Source organism: Natator depressus, chromosome 4 (assembly GCF_965152275.1).
Source record: "Natator depressus isolate rNatDep1 chromosome 4, rNatDep2.hap1, whole genome shotgun sequence".
NCBI classification, from domain to species: Eukaryota; Metazoa; Chordata; order Testudines; family Cheloniidae; genus Natator; species Natator depressus.
The window spans coordinates 108,310,715-108,327,483 of record NC_134237.1 but is presented as its reverse complement, the minus strand read 5'-3'; the positions used below and the strand labels follow the sequence as shown (position 1 = coordinate 108,327,483).

The 16,769-nt window shown below is 41.1% G+C and overlaps 1 protein-coding gene across 5 annotated transcripts in view; it reads right to left on the bottom strand.

The window, feature by feature from the left end:
* KCNIP4 (potassium voltage-gated channel interacting protein 4) overlaps positions 1-16,769 on the bottom strand; it is an 857,625-nt gene that overhangs the window by 23,127 nt on the left and 817,729 nt on the right. For all 5 annotated transcript variants that reach the window (XM_074951605.1, XM_074951604.1, XM_074951606.1 and 2 more), the window contains 2 exons: positions 16,675-16,744; positions 6,155-6,225 (listed from right to left, as the gene is read on the bottom strand). In XM_074951605.1, the coding sequence (XP_074807706.1) occupies positions 6,155-6,225; positions 16,675-16,744 (141 nt within the window). The remainder of the gene's footprint in view (positions 1-6,154; positions 6,226-16,674; positions 16,745-16,769) is intronic.

Sequence of the window (16,769 nt, the reverse complement as noted above, 5' to 3'; positions counted from 1 at the left end):
ATGAGTGTGAAGGGAGGATTCCAACTCCGACCAGGCGGTAAGAAGGAACTGAGGGCACGTTGCCCTGCATGGCCTTTTATAACCTCGCAGGGAGTATATGGCGACATAAGGCAGTCATACAGGTCAATGGACACTGCTGCTGAAAAACTTCCAGCTCCGGTGCATGGTGCACATGCGCACCTGCCTTTGGAATTCATATAGGGACCATCACTCGAAGAAAAAACAATGTTTTAGATTCTTGGTTTTGACTCTTGCACCTTTCATGAGCCCTGCACTTATTTAAAGCTTTGCAGGGTTTTTTTTTTCCTCCCAAATAAACTCTACTTGAACCTTTGGCAGAGCTCCAAATTGAAAGAATTCTAAAGGTTTACCACATGCACATTTTTTCTGGACACTTCAGACTTGTTTACAGATGCATTGTTCAGGAGCTGAAGACAGGCACACACTGCTTTTGCTGGACTGGGTTTGAGGCTTTGGGAAAGGAAGGCTATAGCTTGGTGCCTCGCCTCTGGGAGATAAGCCATGGCTATGAGACAAACCCAAAGTCGGATCAGGGCTACTCACTCAGCTATAACTCAGACAATTTGGGCCCTAAGGCAGCACAAAATTATGCATGTATTTAATTTCAAGCATACAAGTCGTCCAAATGAGTTCAAAGTGACAACTCAAGGGCTTAAAATTTAAGCATCTACATAAACCTTTGCAAGACTGGGGCTCAAATGGGGTGTAATACATAGATATGCCATATCCTCACTCCTCACTGCAGCTGCTGGTTGAAAAATGGAGTGAAAATGCCTAGAAAAAGTTGGAGCACACGATTGCTTCCTCCCTTCTCCACAATTCCAGCAAATCCATGTTTTTTATTATATTCTTACAAATTAGGTTGGTATAGGAGAACATAGCAGAAAGGAAATTGCACTTCTTCTGGCTCTTCCTATACCAATGCAGACAGCCTATTTACATAAAAGCCCATGTGATTTGTTCTTGATATGATGAGGTTATAGATAGCGAGCATTTTAGCAGTAAATACAGTTTACTATAGATGGTGACAAACCAGTATTTATGCCCCAGCTTTCTAGAGCTTTTCCTCTCTGCTTTCTTTACTGGATGGAGGACAGCCATGCCTACAATATGAATCGGTATAGAAAAAACTTGGCAAAGTTGCAATTTATGAGTAAGAAAAATTATTCTTTCTAGAATCATTTCTTCACACTGCCTAATGAATCTACATGCTGTCTATAGTTAACTACTGGGTAATATGTTTAGAAATTGTTTACACTACTTTAAAGAATAAAAAGAATTACTTAGGTATTCATATTCTGCAGTTAGTTTGTAGGTATTATGCTGCTACATATTAAAAGAACGTTGGGCCAGTTTCCATTAACCGCAGTAAGGCTACTCTGGTTTTAACACCAGTATAAATGAGATCTGGATCACTCTATCTAGGTTAATATTGTACAAAATTGAACCTGAAAACCTATGCTGGAAATGAACAAAACAGAACCTCATTTTTGTTTTTCTATTTCCTTTTTTCAAAGCCCTTAGTGTACATTGGACTTCCCTTAGGTGTGTTAAAATCCCCTAGAACAGAGGTTCTCAAACTGTGGTCCGTGGACCACCAGTGGTCCGCGAGCTCCATTCAGGTGGTCTGCAGATAGTTCCCTCTAAGGTGCGTGCCTGGGTGGCCGCACACAAAAAAATGAAGGGCCACCCACCTAATAGTGAAGCCGCGCAGGCATGGCTCCCCAAGGCCACCACCTCACGTTATATGTGTGTCTTCTCCAGGGTCCAGGCACCTAATTAGTTTGGAATTTGGGATGTGCAGGGCTGCAGCAGCCAGCGAAAGAGACGACTTTCCCCAGCTCCAAGGCTGTGGCTGCTGGGGAGAGATGGTCCTCCTTCCCAGCCCTAGCTCAGGGGCTGCCGTGGGAAGGGAGAGATGGTACATCCATCGCATTAGAAAAGTAAGAATACTGATATTAAAATATGAGTTGTGTGCTTTCATTTGTAGAACAAAAAACATTAATTATTATAATTTTTTTTATTTAGCGCTTTTATCCAAAGTGCTTTACAATAGTTAGCTAACAGTATAAACAACATTTGGAAAGATCATTAAGTGGTCTGCGAAGACCCTCAGCAATTTTCAAATGGTCTGCGAAAAAGAAAGGTTGAGAACCACTGCCCTAGAAACTATAACAGAATAAGGCCAGACATGCCCTGTCTTTTTTAGGACTTATTTCACACATGATGAAAAAACAACAAAATGGCATGGGAGAGATGCAGGAGTTCCTTTTGCTGTGACTTTTTTTAACAACAGACAATAACAGCAGAAATGTGGCTAGAAAATTGGTATAAACAATTCTTTGCCAGGGTTGTCTGTGTTGAATAATATTTGCTAATATTATAGGTTTCAGAGTAAGAGCCGTGTTAGTCTGTATTCGCAAAAAGAAAAGGAGGACTTGTGGCACCTTAGAGATTAACCAATTTATTTGAGCATGAGCTTTCGTGAGCTACAGCTCACTTCATCGGATGCATACTGTGGAAATTGCAGAAGACATTATATACACAGACACCATGAAACAATACCAAACAGATTGATAGAGCCAGAAGAGTTCCCAGAAGTCACCTACTACAGGACAGGCCTAACAAAGAAAATAACAGAACGCCACTAGCCGTCACCTTCAGCCCCCAACTAAAACCCCTCCAACGCATTATTAAGGATCTACAACCTATCCTGAAGGATGACCCAACACTCTCACAAATCTTGGGAGACAGGCCAGTCCTTGCCTACAGACAACCCCCCAACCTGAAGCAAATACTCACCAACAACCACATACCACACAACAGAACCACTAACCCAGGAACCTATCCTTGCAACAAAGCCCGTTGCCAACTGTGCCCACATATCTATTCAGGGGACACCATCACAGGGCCTAATAACATCAGCCACACTATCAGAGGCTCGTTCACCTGCACATCCACCAATGTGATATATACCATCATGTGCCAGCAATGCCCCTCTGCCATGTACATTGGTCAAACTGGACAGTCTCTATGTAAAAGAATAAATGGACACAAATCAGATGTCAAGAATTATAACATTCATAAACCAGTCGGAGAACACTTCAATCTCTCTGGTCACGCAATCAGAGACATGAAGGTCGCTATCTTACAACAAAAAAACTTCAAATCCAGAGTCCAGCGAGAAACTGCTGAATTGGAATTCATTTGCAAATTGGATACTATTAATTTAGGCTTAAATAGAGACTGGGAGTGGCTAAGTCATTATGCAAGGTAGCCTATTTCCCCTTGTTTTTTCCTACCCCCCCCCCCAAGACGTTCTGGTTAAACTTGGATTTATGCTGGAAGTGGCCCACCTTGATTGTCATGCACATTGTAGGGAGAGTGGTCACTTTGGATGAGCTATTACCAGCAGGAGAGTGAGTTTGTGTGTGTATGGGGGTGGGAGAGTGAGAAAACCTGTATTTGTGCTGGAAATGGCCCACCTTGATTTTCATGCAGGTTGTAAGGAGAGTGGTCGCTTTGGATAGGCTATTACCAGCAGGAGAGTGAGTTTGTGTGTGTGGTTTTTGGAGGGGGGTGAGGGGGTGAGAGAACCTGGATTTCTGCAGGAAATGGCCCACCTTGATTATCATACACATTGTGAAGAGAGTGGTCACTTTGGATGGGCTATTACCAGCAAGAGAGTGAGTTTGTGTGGGGGGGGGCGGAGGGTGAGAAAACCTGGATTTGTGCTGGAAATGGCCCAACTTGATGATCACTTTAGATAAGCTATTACCAGCAGGAGAGTGGGGTGGGAGGAGGTATTGTTTCATGGTGTCTGTGTATATAATGTCTTCTGCAAATTTCCAATTTTGCATCCGCTGAAGTGAGCTGTAGCTCACGAAAGCTCATGCTCAAATAAATTGGTTAGTCTCTAAGGTGCCACAAGTCCTCCTTTTCTTTTTGCTAATATTATAATATGCATTATCCACACCATATTAGTATACATTAAGCACAAATAGCATTAAGCACAAATATTATAGCAGTTATATTGCCTAAACTGGCCTATGATTTTTTTGAAACCTTGCTCACTTATAAGTTTTGCGTAACTCAACACATAGTCAACCTGTGGAACTTGTTGCCAGGGGATGTTGTGAAGGCCAAAAGTACAGCTGGGTTCAAAAGTGAATTAGATAAGTTCCTGGGGGATAGGTCGATCAATGGCTATTGGCCAAGATGGTCCGGGACGAAACCTCATGCTCTGGGTGTCCCTAAACCTCTGATTGCCAGAAACTGGGAGTGGATAACAAGAGATAGAGCACTTGATAATGGCTCTGTTCTGTTCATTCCCTCTGAAGCATCTGGCATTGACCACTGTTGGAAGACAGGATACTGGGCTAGACAGACCATTGGTCTGACCCAGAATGGCCATTTTTATATTCTTCCCTTGCATTCACTGAAATAAGTTTTGTTTTCAGCAAATAGGTAAGCTGTCAAGAGCAAGACAGATGAGTGCTTTACCATAGTAACAGAAAGGGAGTTACTCTCACAAGCCTGTACAGGAATGTCCCAAAGGAAGAGGACAAGACAGCTGATTGTTCTACCCTAGTACAAACCGAGGCGGTGCCTTCATGTCTTTTGGTACCTGAAATACATGTGTTCAGAACAAAGAGATAAGTGGTACACCATGGTACCAGAAAAACAAGATAGAAAGCTTATTGGTTAAATCTAGTTTCATATGATGTACATAGTTCTTTTTACTTGTGAACAGGTAGGGTATAAAAAGATGGCTTTAGGGGTGTAACCTGGGGAGTTCACCTTTTGTGATGTAAATGTAACAATGCAACATGAGAAAGCTTCCCAGAGACTGGCATCATATAGAACCTGTTTCCTGTACTATATTATTATTATTGGCTTATAGCAATAAAGCTGACTGACATGAGTTATTTGGTCTCTTGAGTATATTTCGTAAAGAACCAAAGTGTGGTCAAGCAAATGACTATGCACTATCAAAACCTCTTCTGTAGTCAGTTTGAGGAGAAAGGAGGAGCAACCCATCAGTCCATGGATCAAAGATATAGATTAAGGCCCTTGTTCTGCTATTGGCACTGCACAGAACCTCCTTGACTTCAGTTGGCTGAGGTCCACCTCATGAATCCAGATGCAGAATAAGGGCCCATGTGTTTTCAAATAAACCTAAAGCCTAAACAAAATCTTGTTGCTGTTTTCTTTTTAAGTATAGGAAAATCCCAATTAATTTGTTTTTTACATACAGTAGTCACAGAACACCTCCTTGGCAAAGGCACCTGCTTCCATGTTATTCAGATTTCAAGTACGCATCAATAATAAAAGGGTGAAAATATTTGTAAAATCACACATCATTGCCAGACTCTGAGAGAAATTATTCTCTTACAAACTAGCACATGTGAGAAATTTCAGACAAATTTAAAATTGGGCTTATTTTAGCTAATCATGACCTTAACAGTGAAGAGAATAGCAGCTCTCCATGACGGACGTGACATAAAATAAATACAGTCTTTAGAGGTGAACTGAAAGGCTTTTTAAATTCCATGACCTAAGGTCATGGTTCTCGTTCAATATTTGATGACACACATCACTACTGCAAAAAACACACCAGGGAGTTGTGCTCTTTACCATGCTGTTGATGATGTCATCTGTTGTGGCAGGCAAAGCGCAAGAACCCTGAAATCATGTGTCAGAATTCAAGCAGAGGAAGAGCTTATTTTAAATGCTTATGTCGTACAGTACATTTGCCATGAAGCCACATTTTCTAAATATAAAGCTTGCTCCTGGAAACTACTTGTGCATGCGAGTAATTCTTATTTATTTGAGTAGTCCCATTAACTTCAATTGGAGTTGAGAGCACTTGTCATCTCACAGGAGGCACTCAGCAAGATCAGATGTTCTTATATGTCACTTGCATCTAATTCAGGTTGCCTTTTAAATGAACATTATATCAGCAGCACAGTTTGAGGTACAATGCTGAGAGATGCCCTTCTAAAATAATAGTGGCTATTGCCAATGCGTTGGAAAAACTTGCAATCTGGACCACGGCTAAAAAAGCTAACCTGGTGAGCAACAGAGGCACATACATTCAGTCCTAGAATTAAAAACGGATAAAAGTACTTACCTCAAAACTCACAGATCCATTGTGGTCAGTGTCGAATGCATTAAAGAGAAAATGTGCATAGGTTGTAGAATCTAAAATTTAAAAACAGAGTGTTCCTTAGTAAGTGCATTTTAAAAAATTATCTTGTACCGTAAAGCATATTTTCTTTAATTTTCTACAGTGAAAATTTTTAGCCACCAACAGAGCTAAATGTTAACTCCAGCCTTAATCAGGTTTCCCTTTTTGCAGGAACAAAATTGTTATTATTACACAAATAATCACACCCTCAAAAATAGTCTCAAAAACAGAGGCTATGTTCTAAAAATCTGGCTCAGACTATCCTTATGTACTCTCATCATCATAAGGGATCATTCACTGTAGTGTGACTTTATTGTGACTAGTATAATATGCTCAGTATTTACGAAAGAGTCTGTATTTGCTCAGGGCTCTGCTCATCAGATAAGGGACCATAACTGGGCTGCAGAAGAAGATGATGTTCACTTGTTCACTTCTAAGGAAGAAACGAAGTACAACTGTCACTGCATTTGGTGGGTTATTTTTATTTCGAAGGGAACCATGTTATCCAATTTGTAACTGAACTTGCCAGCAGGCTTCTACATGAATGAGCACTGGAGATGGACACTGATTTTCTGGTGTGATCAGTAAGTTAAAAATATGACTGAACATTCAAACAAGTGATCCATTTATTAAAAAACTGTTTTATTCTCCCTGAGTTTCGTGGCTACTGCTAAATTGACACGCTTTGAAAAATAAATGTAGAAAACAATAAAAATGTGCCAAACCTCTCAATATTTACATACGGCTGTCTCCCATTAGGGACTGCATAAGCTAAAAAGTGGAGATTGTTTTATTTGGAGGATTTTCTGTGGTATTTGTCATCATAGCACCTGAGCACAAGCACTAAGGAATTTGTTCTGACAGCTCCCTTGTAACATAGGGTAATATCTTCCTCTTTTTATCAATGCAGAACTGAGGCACAAAGAGCTAAGAGGTCTCATTTTAAGAGGTGAGAGCTCCTGCAGCAAAAAAATCAGATGATATGTGACTCAGTTTACCAGAGTCTTCGTCTACTGCCTTAACCACAACACTAGCCTTCCTCTCTCTGAGCTCCCAAGAGTTCTTTGGATTTCCGTTCCCACCCTAACACACACCCAAAACCTGTGCTAGAACACCATGCAGGTTAATACTGCCTGAGGTATTATTTACTTGCCCTACTTTCCTCTCCACACTTTATATATGTAATCCCTCCCTGCTTTTTGTATTTGCATTGGCTTTTCTATAGTGCTCATTACCTTAATAACTAACAACCTCACAAACTTGCATTAATTTTAGTCTCAGAAAATCCTTGCGAGACAAGGAAGTGTTATTATTTTATAGATGAGGAACTGAGGCAAAGAGAGCTGGAAGCTAATTGCCCAAGGTCATGCAGGGAAAACCAAAGATGAACATATCCTGGGTGTTCCTCTGGGAGAAGGGATGATCCTGCCTGAAGGTGATAAATTTCTGCGGCCTCATTGTGGCAGGTGCAGCTCATTAATTCCAGCCTGGAATAGGGTGAGTGGGGATCTTGGGGGAGAGTGGAAACTAGGAAGTTAGGATATAGGTCCTGGAGAGAACCTACGGGTAGCCACCTTAGGGAAGAATTTTAGGCTCAGTTTTATGTTGTTATTGATCCAGACATATCAGCGAGTGAGGACAGACATAGGGATTGATTTTAAGCATCAGGCCACAACTTTATTAAATACAGGGGATGGGCGTTGCACCCTCTGTCATCCAGACTCTCATAGTAGGCTTTTTATGTGGTTCTAGTGTGGGAGTTGCAGGGCTTCTACCATACAACCCATAACTCGAGGGAGACTCTTCTCAGTCTACCCCTCAGATTAGCTTTCTCTACTGAATCCTTTTGCCCCCACTATCCCCAGGACACAGATGGGGGAACTAAAAGCAGGGAAGGGACATGGGCCTGCCAAAGCCACAAGTTGTCTCCCTACCCCATGAGCACAAGGCCCATCAGCAAAATCCCATGTCTTTTACTGTGGGGAACTGGCCTTTTAACAGCACTAGACACTGATCCTGATCCTCCTTTGACACTGTTGACCATATTCTTCTTGAAATATTCTCCTCCCTTGGCTTCTGTGACTCTGTCCTATCCTGGTTCTCCTCCTATCTCTCTAATCAATCCTTCAGTGTGTCTTTTCATCCACCCTTATAGGTTTCTGCGGGGTTCCACAGGGCCCTGTCCTTGGTCCTTTTCTTTTCTCCCTGTACACCTTAGCTCTGGATAATCTCACTTGCAAGCAGAAATCAACCACCATCTGTATAGGGATGACTTCCAGAGCTACCTCTCTACTCAAGACCTGTCTCCTTCTGTTCAAAGTAAAATCTTGGCCTCTCTTGGCTTTTGGATGTTTCACCATCAGCTCAAGCACAACATGGCTGAAATTGAGCTCTTAAACTTACCCCCCAAGTCATGCCTGCTGCCTCCTTTCTCAATCACTGTGGATGATAGCACCATTCTGTCTGTCACTCAAGCTTGTAATGTTGGTATCATCTTTGATTCAGACCTCTCCCTAAGCCCTCTCATCCAGGCTATGTCTAAATCTTACCAAGTCTTTTTGCAGAATATCTCTAAGATATGGCCTTTCCTATCCAGTGACACAGCTAACATGCTCCCTCATCGTGTGTCTTGATTTCTGCAATATCTTTTACTCTGGCCTTGACAAATGTAATCTTATCTGCTCGGATCCACTAAGGGTATATCTAAACTGCAGCTGGGACCATATCTCCCAGCCCAGGTAGATACACTCATACTAGCTTTACTCAAGCTAGCACATTACAAATAGCAGTGCGGATATGTGGCATTTTGAGCTAGCTGCCTGAGTCAAAGCCTACCCAAACTCCTGGGTTCATGTTTGGGTGGCTAGTCCAAATTGCCACCCAGGCCACAACGTCCACACTGCTATTTTTAATGTGCTAGCTCAAGTCAAACTACTGTGATTCTGTCTACCCAAGCCAGCAGACACTCAGGAGCTGCCAGCTGCAGTGTAGACATATCCTCAGAATGCTCTTGTGGCCTGTCGCTTTAGACACCTGAACCCTTTGCATCCCTCCATTGGCTTCCCCTTCAAATATAAGCTACTTGTCTCATTTTCAAGGCCTTTCATGATCTATTACAGCCTACCTACCATGTCTGATTCACTATCGAGAGGTTGACTCTTGCATCCAGTCAACCCATGGTTCCAGCCTCCATTATCCCACTTGTTAATTTTTCAAACAAGCCCATTTGCACTTTCTTCTATGGTAGGCTGCTGGTGTGCTGAGACTATTGCCTATCATGCAGGCCAATATTGTCTCATTGTTTCCTTATACTCCCCTGGTGGTGTGTCTGCATTCATCTGCTGTCTCTTTTCTTATACTTCAGTTGTGAACCAGGGACCATCTTTTTGTTCTGTGTTTGTGCAGCTAGCACAACAAGGTCAAGGTCCATGACTAGGGTTATGATAATACAAGTATTAAATAATAAAATAACAAGAACATCTTGGAGTCTGTGTACTCTACTGGGCACAGGGTAGGAGCTCAGCTTGGGCACTCCCTCCCTCCAGGACAGAAGGAATTGTTAAGGAGTGGAATTGTGTATGTAAGCAGATTTTAAAACTAAGCGATGGATAAACTTGTGTCTGGTCAAGTACTGACAAGTTAGGGTGCTTATCAAAAGCTTATTCAGCCTCACTCCCAAAGGGACTTGCAAAGACTATGCAATCCTGTAAAAGCAGGATCTCCTCTACCTAATTTTGATCCAGCCAATCCAGAAATAGCACGAGGAAAGTGTTCTTTGCCGTATTTTGGTTCTTCTGGTCCTGGCACTACAGTGAGTGCAGAGGCGTGCACCTTTTAATCACAGCTATCCAAAGTTTTCCAACTCCCAAATGATATTAATTCGGAGGGAATGTTCAGATTTTTATTTTTCATCTGCTCCACCTTGTTCATCCCTAATTAAAACCATGAGGGAGTTTGTGGAATCTCCATCATTGGAGATTTTTCAGAGCAGGTTAGACAAACATCTGTCAGGGATGCTCTAGATAATACTTAGTCCTGCCTTGTGTGCAGGGGCCTGGATTAGAAGACCTCTTCAGTCCTCCGATTCTATGATAGTAACCCTCTACACTATTCTGTTACCCTCCTGTTTCATCACCTTCCACATCATACCACATCAGAATTTGTACTCCATGGCACATCTTCTGTCGTTAGTGGCAGCACTCCTGAGAGGCATGCTTACAGAACAACACAAGGTCTTATCAGGGAACAACCTTGTTACTGCCTGAGAAGTCCTTTTCTGTCTAGCAGGATCTACAGGGGACTAAACCACTGGCTCCTGTGTACACTATTTGCATTCTGTGTTATCAAAATCAAATTAACCTTGAAAAGCTGGTCACTATGCAGGGCCAAAACAATTTTCTTGCATTGGATCTATCAATGGCATTTTCTCTAGGCCAGGGGTTCTCAAACTTCATTGCACTGTGACCCCCTTCTGACAACAAAAATTACTTCACGACCCCAGGAAGCCTGAGCCCACCTGAGCCCCACTACTCTGGGTGAGGGGAGCCAAAGCCTGATCCTCACCGCTCTGGGTAGAGGGGCCAAAGCTGAAGCACAAGGGCTTCAGCCCCAGTCAGGGGGCCTGCAACCTGAGCTCTGCTGCCCAGAGCTGAAGCCCTCGGGCTTTGGCTTCAGCCCTGGGCCCAGCAAGTCTAAGCCATCCCTGGTGATCCCATTCAAAGGCAGTCCCGACCCACTTTGGGGTCCCAACCCACAGTTTGAGAACCACTGCTCTAGGCTGTGTCATGCACTCCTAATAGAGGCAAAAATCCCATTTTGAACTAAAAAAACTCATGACTTTTATCTGAATAAGGACTGCAAATAGTCTTAGCCCTTATTACAATATGTTAATTTGGTATTATATACATTGATTATTGTAAGAACAAACCCTGCACTGTTTGACATATGTTACTAATGCATTTTCATTGAATTAAAAAAGAACATACTGTTGAGACACAGGAGACCACAACACTGGATGGATGGCTAAGAACCAACCACCAGTCAAATCCCCATTTTAATTTATTATTTCTTTATTATTTCTGTTATTGGAAGTTTGAAGACTCCTAAATAGATCTGAGATTTTAATACGCAAAATTTCTGGAATGTATTGAGAGAAGGAAGATTTGTTGTGCTGTGGAAGGTGCTATGGGAACTGTCTGCAGTAACTTTTGTTTATTACAGAATTATACTTGTACACTGTGTACAATGTACACTGATTATTTAATAAATTTTCTCACTATCATGGTAAAGTGTTCCTGTTTATTTACTGTCTGTTTAGAGTGAATATAAATGTGTTAAAGAAACGATTTTCTATGGTTTACTGCCTTGTTCAGACCACACATGGCTGAAGGGACACAATTCTATTTTTAATTCTCATTTGTATCAAGATATATGAATAAAAATAATCCATGTTTGCAGAATCTTTTCTTTATAGTGATCTGTTTGTATATTTAAAAGTATTCTTTAGGTCTCTGTTCCTGCAGTCCTTGTGCAGGTAAAACACTGATTGAGGATGACTGGAATATTGCCTGAAAAAAGACTGCAGAGTGAGGTACTTTAATGTTTTAAGTAGAGCTACTTAATGTGATCTCTTTCCCACTAAATCTTGAATATTATTCACTGCAGACAGAGCTTGACTTTTTAATGAAATACAGTTTCTCTTCAATGCCCAGGAATCATAACTAGTAGGATACATTAACATTTTGGCAGGTTGCAGAAGGGACAGATATAAAGTCATAATTTGTTTGAGATTCATATCATGTACTTAAAACATTTTAAATATACAAACAGAAGGGGTAGCTACTATGCACCCACCAGCATCCCATTGAACATCAAGGGTAAACAATTTAATAATGGCCCAGTGAATCCACTGTTATCTGTGACCTGAAAGGTTAGGGATCAAGTCCTAAGTTATATTTTTGGTGGCATGTAAACACAACCGTTGAATTGAACACTGAATGCTGGGAGGCAGTGCGCCCCCTTCCTTCACAGATACTGCAATGATTTTCCTATATGCTAGAGAATTTAATGCAGCTACCTTAATTGAGTGCTTTTATAATGTAAAAAGCTTTTCTGAAAACTATTTTTGCCTTATAAAACATGTTCATTTTACTATAGTTCTTCATCATCCATTTGTTATTCGGAACCCAAATCACTCTCTTGTTCCCTTTCTACCCCTCCTTCCCACTTCTCCTGCACTTTAATGAAATGACTTGCCTGGTAACATGTGAAACTAATGTCCTGAGGGCTGGTGGAAGTTGCTTGATTGCTGTACAGAGGAAATGTTACACTGTAGCTGGCTTCCTCAAATGGAATGGGATGATCTAACAAGAAGTTGTCTCATTTTTTGTATTGTTTACACCAGGGATCGGCAACCTTTGGCACGCGGCCATCAGGGAAATCCGCTGGCGAGCCAGGAAGCTTTGTTTATCTGCAGCATCCGCAGGTTTGGCCAATCGCAGCTCCCACTGGCCATGGTTCGCTTTTCCGGCCAATGGGCACTGCGGGAAGCGGCAGCCAGCACATCCCTCGGCTGTGCCGCTTCCCGCAGCCCCCATTGGCCTGGAGCAGCGAACCGCAGCCAGTGGGAGCTGCAATCAGCCAAACCTGTGGATGCTGCAGGTAAACAAACCATCCCAGCCCGCCAGCGGATTTCCCTGACGGGCCATGTGCCAAAGATTGCCGATCCCTGGTTTATACTATATGAGCTGCTGATGCACATAGCTACATATAGTACAGGAATGATGATTTTAGGTGTATACCACACCTATTTCTTTATAGTTAGCTAATCTATGTATTCTTTTGAATATGCCCATATACATAAAAACAATCCAAGAAAATTTAACTGCAAACGAACTGAAGGTCTCAAATGTGGGGTTAGGAGGAGAGTAGGGCTCAGCAGCCCTGGGCGAAATCCCTTCTGGTTTATGTCTTATGTTACTAAAATCTCATGCTTAAGGGTTTCACAGTTGGTCATCTGGAGGAGTCAGGAAGGAATTTTTTTCTCCAGTGTATTCTCAGATTTTTTTGGTCTTCTTCCTGTGAAGCAGCAGAGAGGGCCACAGCTAGAGGTGGGACATTGGACAGGGTGGGATGGTTCTCTGAGATGGCATCCTGCTTTGGCTGGTTCTTGCTCACATTTAACTGATTGCCATATGTGGGGTTGGGAAAGAATTTTCCCCAAGGTCAGATGGGTAGTGACTTTGTGGTTTTTTGGCCTCCTCTGCAATGTGGGATGCAGGTCACTTGCTGGGATCATCGAGGTATAGCTCACTCAATCAATTCCCTGCCACTGCAGGGACCTCTGGCATTGATGCACCTCAGTCCCTCCCATGCTCTGCCTGTGGCACATAACAATTTAGTCTCCTGTGAGCTTTAATACTTGGTCTAATTTTAGTTGTTAGGTTTAGTGTGCTGGTGCTGGGTGGTGTTGGTGGCCTGTGATATGCAGGAAGTCAGACTAGATAATCTGGTGGACCCTTCTTGCCTAAACCTCTCTGACTCTAAATACATAGACTGTTTTGGCGAGACTTTCAAAAGAGCTCAGCACCCAATCTCGCCCTTTGTTTAGGAGTTTACATCTGATAATCTGGATCAGTTTAAATGTATGCATGGTATCTGTAAATTATTGCACTAACAAGGCATCTTGAATACCTGAGGAGCAAAGAATTGACTTTAGTGTCAGTCCCACACAGAGAACTGCACAGGTCAACCGCTGCACCTGCACAGAGCCCAAATAAAACCAATGAACCTCCATGCAGCAGTCTGCCCTTGTGGCTCTCTGAGTAGGATCAAAGTCTTTATTCTAAACTACTGGAAATTCCTAATACAGCTGAATGTTGTAATCCTAACCCAAGCAAATCTCTGTGCAGTTTTCTGCCCAAGTAAGGATTACACTATCAAATCACTATTTTTTCCTTTGTATACTGATATAATTTAAAAAGAATGAAAATATTCTTTCACAACAAAAATTGAAAGGGAGGCATGAATTTGTGTTGTACCTGCTCTTCTAACATGCATAAGTATTTTATCTCTGACTAGAAGAATAAAGTTTCAGTAGACAGTCACTGATGAATAGTTCACTTTTTTAATACCAAACTACTTTTAAAAATAATAATTAGGACATTGAGTCTTCTGACTATACAAAATGTGAGTGTAAAGGGAAGCAAAATGACATTCTTTAGTATGTGCTTCTTGCAATGAAAATTTGGCTACATAACTGGCCTGACTTTTGTAAATGAGTGATGTTTCTGTATGGGATTTTAAAAAGCAACTCTGCATTGGGCTAACTTGGCTCCCATTGAAATCAATGCCAGTTTTATCACTGGCTTTAATGGGAGCAGAGTTAGGTCAATGCTGGACACTTTTAAAAATTCCACCTGCCGTGCACTGAAATAGGAACATATATCCCCAAATATGACTGACATATCGATCACTATCCTTCCTATATACTTTATAAGAATTACTTGAATCTTGCACGTTAACAATATGATAGCTCTAATGAAGAATACAATCAAGCATATTAGAACTGGGAACAGTGAGTTTAAGGAAATTGTGTATGTGGATGTGGTTTATAACTGAGCCACTATTAACAATGTCCTCAAAGAATCTTGTGGTCTCATTCATACATTTGAACCTCCGTTCAATGTGAAGTGCCCTAAGAAAAGAGAAACATCATGGGACAGATTCTGAGCTTATTGACATTAGTGCAAATCATAACTAATTCCATAGGAGTCAATAGAGTTACACTGATGTAAAACTGGTCTAACCAAAAGAAAAAGCAGGCCTTATATGCTATCTTCTCTCACAATCCCAATAGATCATATACTAAATTTATGGTGATAGCTGTTCAAATGTTTGAATTTTTTTTTAATTAATGTAATTTATAGTCCTCCTGGTTCAAGGAGAATTATGAGCAGAGATATGAGAGATAGAAAGTGGAGTTACAATCATGAAATTCTGATGAACTGCTATAAAAACCTCTGAAGGATAAACACATTATTAGCTCTCCATAACACCTCCTATTATTGATGAATGAATTCACTGGATTTGATACCTCTATATTTGTCCACATTAAAAGATGATATTAGTATATGTGGAGCCCCTTTGAGAAATATGTAGAAAAGAAGTTTCTCAATTCAGGAAAGCCTACATGCTATGGGTGAGAGCTTTGCCATTAACTTCAGTGGGGTCAGGATTTCACTCTATGTTCTTAAAATCATTTGGAACTGAGAATGCGCAGTGCTTTGCAGTAACAAGCCCTATAAGGCTGTAACATTTGTTTCATGTATTTTACCAACATCATATGAAGCAAGAGTAAAAAAGGGTGAGTTCTGTTATATTGGTCTAGATTGGAGAATGCCTATTAGTGAAAATATGGAAGATAGGAAGTTCATAGTTTCTTTCTTCTGTTGCTTTAACTTGCTAAAGCATGTGGGAAAAGCTACCTTTTACAAACCAGGATAACTTATAACTGATACTACAGTTTTATACTGATTGGAATAAAAAACTAGACAGTTAGACAATCATCAGGCAGTTCTACTCTTCTTAAATGTTTTGTTCTTTCTTTTGAATGTTCCTGCTTGCTGTGGGTTTCAACAGTGGTAACCCATAATGGTTACTACCCCTTTACCTTCTAGTTTTTTATTTAAAATAAAACTAATTGGGAGTCTTGGTTGCTACTAATTAAGGTTTTACATAAAAGTGAAAAGCAACAGCCATTGCCAGGTAGCTCCATGGAAATCTTCCACTCTCCAGCATTTTAGGAAGAGATGAACAAGGAGAACTTAATAGAAAAGAAGTGGGGAGGGAACAGTAGAAGGAAAGGGGGGGGAATAAACACTAAAGGAAAATCTGAGGTTCAAGAAAAAACATTAGTCATAAGTGATTGTGTACTTTCATTTCACTGAAATATGGGGAAGATTGAGAAATTACTGAACATCACTGGAAACTATTTCACTGAATAAAGAGGATGAAAAAAGACCTGGAGTAGGGAAAGAAATCCCACTGAAGTTAATGGGATTTCACCCTCTTACACTAGATTTGAATATGGCCCACACATTTAAACTACCTCCTACACAAATTCCTATTGTGTAAGATCTTGGGGGGGGACGACAAAGAGTAGCAAAGACATAGCTGCGTTAAAGCTTACAAGGAGATGACATGCTGAGAAAATCCTGATTTTCAAAGATACTCAGATTGTGTATCACAACTATATCCTGACACCTTGTAAATACCTCCTCTTTTTGATTACTGTCATACATGCCTGTGAACACTTCTATTCATTAAGATACTTACAATTCTCTACAGAACTTTATACAACAGTTTATTAATATGAACAATGGGCTGATAATCCAATTTAGAAATTCACAAGCGCAGTTCTCTGTAAATGCTAGCAATGCTAATTATGTCTGCAAAGTACTCACCTCCCTGTGGAAAGAACTGAGAATAAATCTCTTTGAAGGTCTCTTCATTAACAATCCCACTGGGACACTCCTAAGGAAAGTCACAGACAAGACAT